Raw genomic sequence first — 12,498 nt, 5'->3', positions numbered from 1 at the left:
GACCTGGACTCACTGAAGACCTGGACTCACTGAAGACCTGGACTCACTGAAGACCTGGACTCACTGAAGACCTGGACTGGTCTTTAAGAAGTTCTTTTATTAGCATTAGGTTTTATGTTTTCTTTCTTTTTGTTTGAAGAACTAATCATTAAATCCAGATGTTAAAAGATAACGTCGCACATTTGTCAAGAACAAGAACATTCAAGTATATATAAGTACAAATGAAGTATAAACGCATGTGAAGGTCACACTGAGGTCGTGATAAAACTGCAGACTCATCATGAAAACATGGACGACAAAAGTTTCCCAAACTCATCATTTTAATGGAAAAGTCAAAGTAGAAAAATGTCAAGAAACTTCAACACAATATGCATTTTATTTTGAAGGCAATGTTGGCGGTTAAACAATGTAATGAATCGACTCTGACTTTATTAAGTATAAACTGAGTTAAAACATGTCGTGGTTTCAAATACAAATCTTTGGTAAACTTATTTCCTGTGACGATAAATGTGTTTTGTGTACATTAGACACACAAACATGTCTTTTGATGTAGAAAAGGAAAGAAAATACATGGATTATATCAAATGCAGTTTTGACAACACAGAGTTTAAAAATATATATATTTGTTTATGTACAACAAAGCACCAGAAACACACTTGACTTTTTTGTCATTATTTCACATGAAAAACCACAAACTTTTGTAAATAAATGTATAAATAGATTTTTTAAATAAAAAAGACAACAATGTGACACTAATGTCAGCAACAGCCTCCGTTAGCATCAAGAGCTAACATCAAGAGCTAGCATCAAGAGCTAGCATCAAGAGCTAACATCAAGAGCTAACATCAAGAGCTAGCATCAATGGTTAGCATCAGGAGTTAGCATCAAGAGCTAGCATCAATGGTTAGCATCAAGAGTTAGCATCAAGAGCTAGCATTAAGTGTTAGCATCGAGAAATAGCATCCAAAGTTAGCATCAAGAGCTAGCATAAATAGCTAGCATCAAGAGCTACCATCAAGAGTTAGCATCAAAACTTGGCATCAAGAGCTAGCTTTAGGAGTTAGCATCAAGAGCTACCATCAAGAGCTACCATCAAGAGTTAGCATCAAGAGTTAGCATCAAGAGCTAGCTTTAAGAGATAGTATCAAGAGCTAGCATCAAGATCTAGCATCAAAGGCTAGTATCAAGAGTGAGCCACAAGGGCTAGTATCAAGAGTTGGCATCAAAACGTAGCATCAAGTGCTAGCATCAAGAGCTAGCTTTAGGAGTTAGCATCAAGTGCTACCATCAAGAGTTAGCATAAAAAGCTAGCTTTAAGAGTTAGCATCAAGAGCTACCAACAAGAGTTAGGATCAAGAGTCAGCATCAGAGCTAGCTTTAAGAGTTAGTATCAAGAGCTAGCATCAAGAGCTAGCATCAGCGCTAAGAGCTAGCATCAAGAGCTAGTATCAAGAGCTAGCATCAAGAGCTAGCCTCAAGAGCTAGCATCATAGCTAATAGTTAGCATTGTGCTAAGAGCGTCTGTTGACATTGAAGACACAATAGAACCTGATTCTTCTGAGGAACCCCCGGGTCAGACCGCCGTGGTCTGCTTGATGCTGTGGAAACTGACCCTGGTGGGCGACGTGGGGATTGACATGGCTCGGGCGACTCGCACTCGCAGGGCGTGGTTGTCCTGCCAACGGTGCCAGCGCTTCCTCACGGCGGACCGGACCTGTCAATCAAACACAGGTCGGTTTCCACGGCAACAGAAGGTTCGATGAAGCGAGTTTTTAATCTTCTTCACAGTCGCGGCTTCGGTCACGTGATCACTTTACGATTCACTTCCTGCCGTTCGTCGTAATGACTTTTCTGATCGTTTCCCGTTTTATGGCAATTATTGAAGAAGCTCGTTTGTCGTTAATGAAGTCGTTAATGAACGTCGACTCACCTCCCCGTTGAGGAAGCAGTAGAAGACGGACACGAAGAAGCCCTGAGACACATCAATCAAAACTTTATTAGTCACAACTCCATCGACAACGACGCTGACGTTAGAAATAGATGAAATGAAATAATATGAATGGAATAAAAACATCAAATAAAGTTAATTAAAGTTAATTAAATAACACAAGAGACATTCATATAAAACTGCACATGAATAAGAAATATAATTATAATAATAAAAGAATGAATGCAAATAAAATGTAATTAAAGAAAATTCATGACGTTCTTTCTTTGTTAGTTTTTCAGTGAAATCACTGTTCAATTACTTTTCAAGTTAACTTAGATTAAAAACATACTTGTTTTACGTGTTTTTCATTATTAAATTGAAAATTTTGATCATTTTCAAAATGAATGTTTTCTATTTTTATTCTTTTTAAATCAATATAAATGTTATAAAAGAGTCTCCAGACCAAACAAACAGAGCTCAGAGTTACTGATCAAACCTTCAGCCAATCATGAGCCTCACAGACGATCATGTGTTAGTTCAGTGTCATCAGAATATTAACTGATTCAATTTAATGTTTCAAACGTTTAAACATTTCAATTTAATTTAATTTAATATTTTCTATTTTAAGTGTTGAATTTTTTATTTTCTTATTCTTATTATTCTTCGAATAAAATGAAACATTTTCCAAGAAAAGTTTCACACATAGAGTTTGAAATTATAATTTAAATTAATTAATTGAATTCGTAGTATTTTAAATTCAATATAAAATGAACAGTCACATGATGAAAGTAGCTCTGAGCTCTGTTAGTCATGTCTGGCGTCTCTATTACACCAGACTATGAATTAATAAATATTATATTTATTGTTATAAGAAATCAAAACACAAACAAATTAATTTTGAATAAAAATCAAATAATAAATAAAAAAGCATTTTTTCCAATAATTGAAAGAAAATATCAACTTTCAATATAGAAACCAAAGAATAAAATCATTTAAAAAATAATTGACAGCTTCAAAAATGTCAACCCTTGTATTGTCTCTGGGTCAACGTGACCCGGTGAGAACAAATGTGTTTGTGGTATCCCTTGTTCCCGGGAGACACCAGGAGGGTAAATGAAAAACACCTGGACGTCTCACCTGGAAGGACTGCAGGAAGGAGTTGAAGTAGATGAAGACGATCTGCGAGATGTCGTCCTCGCCCGGGTTGACGAAGAACAGCATGTACGTGATGCCGAGCAGCGGCAGCAGCACCAGCGTGGCCTTGACAGCCTTCCTGCAACACACGGACGTCTTTGAAGACCACGCAGAAGAACTCCTACTCGCGCTCGCCTGCACAACACACGGCGCTGAAGGCTTGAGAACATGAGCGTGAATGAAGCTTCTGTGTCGTCGATCAGAGGATTATTGATCGTCGTGTCGACTCATAACCACGGTTCTATGAACGCGCCGAGGCTCGGAGGAGGATTTTACGCTGTGGCTATTTTAGAATATATATATATTTATTCATTTATCCATTTAAAAAATACTAACTTGATGTTTTCACTATGATTCACTAACATTAACAAAAAGTTTTATTTTATTTCGATCCGCAAACATTCATGATTTAATTTTAAAAGAATTATAAAAGTTTATTTTTGTTCCAAAAGAATTTAAAATGTTACAAGAATACACAAGAATTAAAAATACTCACAGAAATGTTACAAAAAGTACAAATATTTTTATAAATGACATTAAATAGATTTAATAAGATCACAATAGAACTGAAATAACTGTCATAAACCCACATGAAAACCTCACACACACACATTCTAGAAAAACTCAACTAAAAAACAAATGTATAAGAATGTGTCAAAAAGTATGATCTAGTAAAAGATAATGAATAACTTTATATTGTTCAGAAAGAACATAAAATGAGAAGAATTCTTAATAATAATGAAAATTGGTGGGAAAACCATTTTCAATTTTTTAACTTATTACTTTATAAAGTTGCTCTCAAATCTGGGCGAACAAGAGGTTACGAGAGTCCATTATGACATAATAATGGCTTCACACTGATGATACAATAGAGTCACACACACACACACACACACACACACACACACACACACACACACACACACACACACACACACACACACACACACACACACACACACACACACACTGATGATACAATAGAGTCACACTCACACACACACACACACACTGATGATACAATAGAGTCACACTCACACACACACACACACACTGATGATACAATAGAGTCACACACACACACACACACTGATGATACAATAGAGTCACACACACACACACACTGATGATACAATAGAGTCACACACACACACACTGATGATACAATAGAGTCACACACACACACTGATGATACAATAGAGTCACACACACACACACACACACACACTGATGATACAATAGAGTCACACACACACACACACTGATGATACAATAGAGTCACACACACACACACACTCATGATACAATAGAGTCACACACACACACACACTGATGATACAATAGAGTCACACACACACACTGATGATACAATAGAGTCACACACACACACACTGATGATACAATAGAGTCACACACACACACTGATGATACAATAGAGTCACACACACACACACACACACTGATGATACAATAGAGTCACACATCACAACAACAACAACACACACACTGATGATACAATAGAGTCACACACACACACACACTGATGATACAATAGAGTCACACACACACACACTGATGATACAATAGAGTCACACACACACACACACTGATGATATAATAGAGTCACACACACACTGATGATACAATAGAATCACACACACACACACACTGATGATACAATGGAGTCACACACAGACACTGATGATACAATAGAGTCACACACACACACACACACTGATGATACAATAGAGTCACACACACACTGATGATACAATAGAGTCACACACACACACACTGATGATACAATAGAGTCACACACACACACTGATGATACAATAGAGTCACACACACACTGATGATACAATAGAGTCACACACACACACTGATGATACAATAGAGTCACACACACACACACTGATGATACAATAGAGTCACACACACACTGATGATACAATAGAGTCACACACACACACACACACTGATGATACAATAGAGTCACACACACACACTGATGATACAATAGTGTCACACACACACACACTGATGATACAATAGAGTCACACACACACACACACTGATGATACAATAGAGTCACACACACACACACACACACTGATGATACAATAGAGTCACACACACACACACACACACACACACACACACACACACACACCTGTACTGTATGGTCTCAGACGTGGTCGACGCTCTCAGTTTGGTCATTAAAATCCTGACTATGTTGAAGAGGAAAACAAAGTTGATCTGAAGAAAGAGAGAAGAAGTGAGTGAACGACAGACGAGTGCAGACAGTGTTCTGGGTTCTTCTGGGTCACGGATCTGGACCAGGAGTCGTGACCAGACGGACTCACCAGCAGCACCAGGATCACGGGGCCTTGATAAATGTAGTCCATGTACTTCCCCGGCTCTTTACCGAACCAACACCTGAACCACGGATCGATACGTCAGAAGAAAACAAACATCATCGACCGGTTTCTACTCACTGTTCGTTCTCATAATAGAGTTTTCCTACACTCCAGGCCACGATGATGGGGAAGGGAATACCTGAGAGAGAGAGAGAGAGAGGGAGAGAGAGAGAGAGAGAGAGAGAGAGAGAGAGAGAGAGAGAGGGAGAGAGAGAGAGAGAGAGAGAGAGAGAGAGAGAGAGAGAGAGAGGGAGAGAGAGGGAGAGAGAGAGAGAGAGAGAGAGAGGGATGGAGAGAGGGAGAGAGAGAGAAAGAGAGAGAGACGGAGAGGGATGGAGAGAGGGAGAGAGAGAGAAAGAGAGAGAGAGAGAGAGAGAGAGGGGGAGAGAGCGAGAGAGTAAGAGAGAGAGAGAGAGAGTGAGAGAGGGAGAGAGAGAGAGAGAGAGAGAGGGAGAGAGGGGGAGAGAGAGAGGGGGAGAGAGAGAGGGAGAGAGAGAGAGGGAGAGAGGGAGGGAGAGAGGGAGAGAGAGAGGGAGAGAGAGAGAGAGAGTGAGGGAGAGAGGGAGAGGGAGAGAGGGAGAGAGAGAGAGAGAGAGAGAAGGAGAGGGAGATAGAGAGGGAGAGAGAGAGAGAGAGAGAGTGAGGGGGGGAAGAGAGGGAAAGAGAGAGAGGGGGAGAGAGGGAGGGCGAACGAGGGCGAGCGAGAGAGAGAGAGAGAGAGAGAGAGGGAGGAGAGAGAGAGAGAGAGGGGGAGAGAGAGAGAGAGAGAGAGAGAGAGGAGAGGGAGATAGAGAGGGAGAGAGAGAGAGAGAGTGAGGGGGGGAAGAGAGGGAAAGAGAGAGAGGGGGGAGAGAGAGGGGGAGGGCGAGCGAGAGAGAGAGAGAGAGAGAGAGGGAGAGAGGGAGAGAGAGAGAGAGGGGGAGAGAGAGAGAGAGAAAGAGAAAGAGAGAGGGAGAGAGAGAAAGTGTTCAGACAGCAACAATCCATCACAGAGTTGAATCAAACACTTCATCAGCAGCAAAAGACTCACGACGTAAAAACATTGTTTTTTATTTTGTCACAAGAATCCTCTGCAGGAACTGATTCTCTTTAGTCTTTTTGTGTGTTTTTTTGTTATTAGCATCTTTGCTAACATTGAAGCTCATCGTGCTCATGCTATGGTTCGCAAACAAACACTAAGACTAAAAACTTATATAGCTATATATAGATATAAATCTTTTTTCTTAACTTAAGCTACTAGAAATAAAGTTTATACCATGAATATATACAAGTATTTCAAAGTTCACTATCAGCTGTGGCTATTAGCTTTTAGCTTCCTGTACTTTCATCACGTGTAAAAACAACCAAAAAAACTCTTCCATCGTCGACACATTTTCACGAGTAAGTTAAACTCAATAATGCAGAACCTCAGTTATCGAAGTACTAGTGTTTTATTATTGGTACAAAATAATGCTAATAATAGCATTCTTGCTAGCTTAGCTTCAATGCTAACAGTCTGAGCTGAAATTCATCCACAAATTATTTTAAATTGACCTCGATAATCAGATTCTAGTAACGTTTTGCTTTAAATAAACCAACATGTTAAACTGTATCAAATTAAATAATTATGATTATTATATCTTTTCAGGTGTTTTTTAAAGAACAAAAGTGACGATAAAGAAGAAAAAACATCCTTCAGTAGTAGTTTTGTATTTGACATGTTTTTAGCATACGCGCTAACATGCGGCTAATCGGGTTCTGTTGTTTATTTGAAGTAAACACATGTTATTTGAAGTAAAACAATGATTTCATTATTTTCATTACATGTGTAGAGTCTGACGTCAAAGAAAACACTCGACCCGGTTGTTACTTTGGTCCAACAGAACCAGAGTCCTGGTGTTTTTTTTACAGCATCAACACTTTTTTCTGTTGAAATCAAAAACACGTTGAGCCTCGAGGGAAATGTTGCGACGCCGTGTCGGGCGTGGAAGTGCTGAGTCGTGCGGTCGTCACGGCGAGCGAGGATTATTCTCCAGGATGATCCGCACGAATATTAACGCAGCGTCACCGACATCCTGACACTGAGCTCGCGACACTGAGCTCTTCCCAACATGTCCTCCTGGAGCTTCTGAGCTCCTGCTTCCCACCTGAGCTTCCAACCTGAGCTCCTGCCTCACGTGGACGAGAAGCGACGACGTGGAAAGCGTCAAACAAGATTATTTATAAAGATGATTTCACATCCAATCTTGCCTGGAGCTGTGCCTGGAAGAATTAACTGCCCACTGATGCCATTATCTAACACTTGAAACCAGTCGGAATAAGAAATAAACATATATTTATAAATATTTACATCGGTGGCAGCAGAATATTCAACGTTGAATAGCATTTTTTTTGCTCAAATGTTGTTATTTAATCGTGCTCATGCTATGGTTAGCAAACAAACACACTGACTAAATACATAAAGCTATATATAGATATAAAACTCCTTTCCTAACTTAAGCTACTAGAAAGTTTATACCATGAATACAAACAAGTATTTCAAAGTTTACTATCAGCTGTGGCTATTAGCTTTTAGCTTCCTGTACTTTCATCACATGTAAAAACAAACAAAAACTCTTCCATCGTCGACACATTTTCACGAGTAAGTTAAACTCAATAATGCAGAACCTCAGTTATCTAAGTACTAGTGTTTTATTATTGGTACACAATAATGCTGATAATAGCATTCTTGCTAGCTTAGCTTCAATGCTAACAGTCATCAGTCTGAGCTGAAATTCATCTACGTTATATTTTGTTGTTAAATAACAGTTTTTTGCCCAAATGTTGTTTATTTAAACAATTAAATTGAAAAAAGAATGAATTGAAAATGGTTGAATTGATTTTCTTCTGCTATATATTTTAATTTAAACACACAGAGTTTTATATTCTAATTCCAAAAAATTAGAACATACAACTTTTTCTCAATTCACCATTTTTTAATTCATAGTCTTTTATCCGTTCATTCATCCATTCATTTTCTACCGCTTTATCCCTCCAGGGGGCGCTGGAGTCTGTCCCAGTTTCATTGTGAGAGAGCCGGGGGACACCCTGGACAGGACGCCAGTCTGTCGCAGTTTTAAATTCAATATAAAAATGTTGGTATAATACAGTCACCAGACAAAACCAACAGAGCACCGAGCTACTGGATCCAGCTTTCAGCCAATCACGCGACACACAGACGATCATGTGACTGATACAACTCTTAACTATCTTTGTGACATTGTGATGCAACGACCAGAAGCGTTCTTCAGCTGAATACGGTAAATGTGAAACCGGTCCAGAGATGGGTCGAGACGGTGCAGGTTCTGGATCCGACCAGTCAAGCACACGTGTATGAAGACATCAAATCCATCATCAGTCGGGTTTGTTCGGTCTGATTCGTTCACTCGTGTGTTTGACTGGTTGAAGCAATGCTTTCTGGACCTACTTCTGGACCAGGACGACATCCCTGATGAGAAGCAACAACTGAGGCCACATGTGTTCACATGATGGCAGAGACTAGAGTCTGTTCGTCCAAATCTCCCCCTCATATAAAATGTGCCTCAAGGAAAAAGAACTAGACCACGTGAAGTCAGACCACCTCCTCCTACATCCTCCCCCGTCCGACCGCTCCGGCCTGACGATGCAGGCGACACTATCAGACCATATTGATGAGATCAGACGTATTGGGGTCTAGTTGCAGCAGCTGGAGAAGCTGCAGTTCTGACGGGGACACGTGTCTTTGGACCAAACTGTCCGGGTGTTCCCTGAAACCTCAGGTCCAGACCCCCATCTGTGCCCCTAATGATAGTGTCACTCGAGCCGAGCCGAGGACAGAAGTTCAGAGAAACAGAACCGACCACAGGCTGTGACTCGAGCGACACGTATGACGGGGAACACGGGATATCATCGAGTACCGAGGCTGGTGGATCCTCAGAAGACCTGAGGGCGACACTGACGCTCTCATCTGCTCCTGCATCACCTCCTGCTTCACCTCCTGCATCACCTCCTGCATCACCTCCTGCATCACCTCCTGCATCACCTCCTGCATCACCTCCTGCATCACCTCCTGCATCACCTCCTGCATCACCTCCTGCACCACCTCCTGCACCACCTCCTGCATCACCTCCTGCATCACCTCCTGCACCACCTCCTGCATCACCTCCTGCATCACCTCCTGCATCACCTCCTGTATCACCTCCTGCATCACCTCCTGTATCACCTCCTGCATCACCTCCTGCATCACCTCCTGCATCACCTCCTGCATCACCTCCTGCACCACCTCCTGCACCACCTCCTGCATCACCTCCTGCATCACCTCCTGCACCACCTCCTGCATCACCTCCTGCATCACCTCCTGCATCACCTCCTGTATCACCTCCTGCATCACCTCCTGCATCACCTCCTGCATCACCTCCTGCATCACCTCCTGCATCACCTCCTGTATCACCTCCTGCATCACCTCCTGCATCACCTCCTGCATCACCTCCTGCATCTGCTCCTGCATCACCTCCTGCATCACCTCCTGCATCACCTCCTGCATCACCTCCTGCACCACCTCCTGCATCACCTCCTGCATCACCTCCTGCATCACCTCCTGTATCACCTCCTGCATCACCTCCTGCATCACCTCCTGCATCACCTCCTGCATCACCTCCTGCATCACCTCCTGTATCACCTCCTGCATCACCTCCTGCATCACCTCCTGCATCACCTCCTGCATCTGCTCCTGCATCACCTCCTGCATCACCTCCTGCATCACCTCCTGCATCACCTCCTGCATCACCTCCTGCATCTGCTCCTGCATCACCTCCTGCATCACCTCCTGCATCACCTCCTGCATCACCTCCTGCACCACCTCCTGCATCACCTCCTGTATCACCTCCTGCATCACCTCCTGCATCACCTCCTGCATCACCTCCTGCATCACCTCCTGCACCACCTCCTGCATCACCTCCTGCATCACCTCCTGCACCACCTCCTGCATCACCTCCTGCACCACCTCCTGCATCACCTCCTGCATCACCTCCTGCATCACCTCCTGCACCACCTACTGCATCACCTCCTGCATCACCTCCTGCTTCACCTCCTGCACCACCTCCTGCATCACCTCCTGCACCACCTCCTGCATCACCTCCTACATCACCTCCTGCATCACCTCCTGCATCACCTCCTACATCACCTCCTGCATCACCTCCTGCATCACCTCCTGCATCACCTCCTGCACCACCTCCTGCATCACCTCCTGCATCACCTCCTGCACCACCTCCTGCATCTGCTCCTGCATCACCTCCTACATCACCTCCTGCATCACCTCCTGCACCACCTCCTGCATCACCTCCTGCATCACCTCCTGCATCACCTCCTGCATCACCTCCTGCATCACCTCCTGCACCACTCACTGTACCATAGCATAGGTTCTTCTGGTTCTTCTGGTGAACACTAAGGGGTCAGGTCCCTGAATCAAAGCCTCCGACCAGCTCCACGTTCACCAGTATCTTCATCCTCTCCCTGGCTCAGAGGTCCAGTGATCCTGGTCATTCCATGCTTCCTTATATCCTCAATTATTCATCTGGTGCCAACGAAGTCTCCCATCACCAGTTCCATCCATCACTAGCCCTCACTGTGGCAGTCATGACGTGCTTAGAGAGACTCGTTCTTCAGCACATTAAGGATTATCCCCCTTTGGACTTTGACCCGCACCAGTTTACAAACCGTGCACACAGATCCACAAAGGACGCCATCGCCATAGTTCTCTACTGTGCGTCGAACCACCTGGAGCTTCATAGCTATTACCAGATGCTCTTTGTGGATTATAGCTCCATGATGACCCTGACGGACTCACTGGAGAACTGTACTCTCTGGGCCTCCCCCCTCTCAGTGTACATGGATTAAGGACTTCGTAACCAAACGACCCCGGACTGTAAGACTCGACCTTAAAACTGTCAAAACATTGAGTCCGTTCCAGTCACTCCAACACGACGTCACTTCCAGCTCTTATACTTCGCTTCGTGGAGAAAGATGGACAATCCAGAGAGAGTCACGGGTCGTTTATTCGCTGCTTCAAGTCAAACAAAATACAAGCTTTACGATCGTGATCGGACACACTTTGTCCCGCCGAATGTACAGGTCTATAGTCCCGGGAGAAAAGGCCCCGAGTTGTAGAAACATCGCTATATTTAAGGCAAATTTCCCGCCAAAGGGGGTCGTCTTTTCCAGCCAAATGGTTCTTTCAAGTTCCCTGTGTCACGATCACCCGTAGAGAGACATCCTGATTTGTTTTCTTGTAATCTAATCATTCAAATGTTCTCGGGCGGGGGTTATCTTCTCTTCCGTCTTTTAGCCTCCCTTTCCCGGGCGTGTCTTGCTTCGTTCTTTGATCAACGATTTAAGGTAAGCAAGTAAGTAAGTAATATTTATTTATATAGCGCTTTTCGAGACCAGGGTAACAATTCGCTTAAACAATCAAAACAATACTCAAAAAAAGTACATACTTTAAAGATCAAGATAATACTGAGAACAACACAGGAGTTCGAGAAATTCAAGGAAAAGCCTGAACAAATAGAAACGTCTTAAGATGTTTCTTAAAGGAGTCAGTAGATCATCAAGAGCAAAGAGAGAGAAGATCGTTCCAAAGCTTAGGAGCAACAGCCTGAAAAGATTTCTCTCCTCTGGTCCTGAGCCGTGTGCGTGGAACCATAAGTAGATTCTGATCCACAGACCTCAGAGCCCGAGCTGGGGTGTAAGGCTGGATCAGATCAGTGATGTAAGGAGGAGCCTGACCATGAATAGATCTGAAAGTAAGAACCAGAATTTTAAAGTTGATCCTGAAAGAAACTGGAAGCCAGTGAAGGGTTTTAAGGATCGGAGAAATGTGAGTTCTTCTACTAGAGCGGCTCAGGATTCTGGCTGCAGAGTTTAGTATCAACTGCAGACGAGACACATCCTTCTTGTTAA

General features: G+C 43.0%; 1 protein-coding gene across 1 annotated transcript in view; it reads right to left on the bottom strand.

Moving 5' to 3' along the window:
• Positions 1–999: 999 nt before the first annotated feature.
• Positions 1,000–12,498, bottom strand: part of crhr2 (corticotropin releasing hormone receptor 2) — a 17,678-nt gene continuing 6,179 nt past the window's right edge. Inside the window, exons 5-10 of the mRNA XM_087810416.1 lie at positions 5,623–5,683; positions 5,491–5,563; positions 5,298–5,383; positions 3,068–3,203; positions 1,931–1,972; positions 1,000–1,714 (exon numbers count right to left, since the gene is read on the bottom strand). Of these exons, the coding sequence (XP_087666542.1) occupies positions 1,574–1,714; positions 1,931–1,972; positions 3,068–3,203; positions 5,298–5,383; positions 5,491–5,563; positions 5,623–5,683 (539 nt within the window). The 3' untranslated portion in view covers positions 1,000–1,573. The remainder of the gene's footprint in view (positions 1,715–1,930; positions 1,973–3,067; positions 3,204–5,297; positions 5,384–5,490; positions 5,564–5,622; positions 5,684–12,498) is intronic.

This window comes from Callionymus lyra, chromosome 16, assembly GCF_982586985.1.
Source record: "Callionymus lyra chromosome 16, fCalLyr1.hap1.1, whole genome shotgun sequence".
Lineage (NCBI taxonomy): Eukaryota > Metazoa > Chordata > Actinopteri > Syngnathiformes > Callionymidae > Callionymus > Callionymus lyra.
The sequence above is the reverse complement of the archived record's forward strand: the minus strand, read 5'-3'. Positions and strand labels throughout refer to the sequence as shown.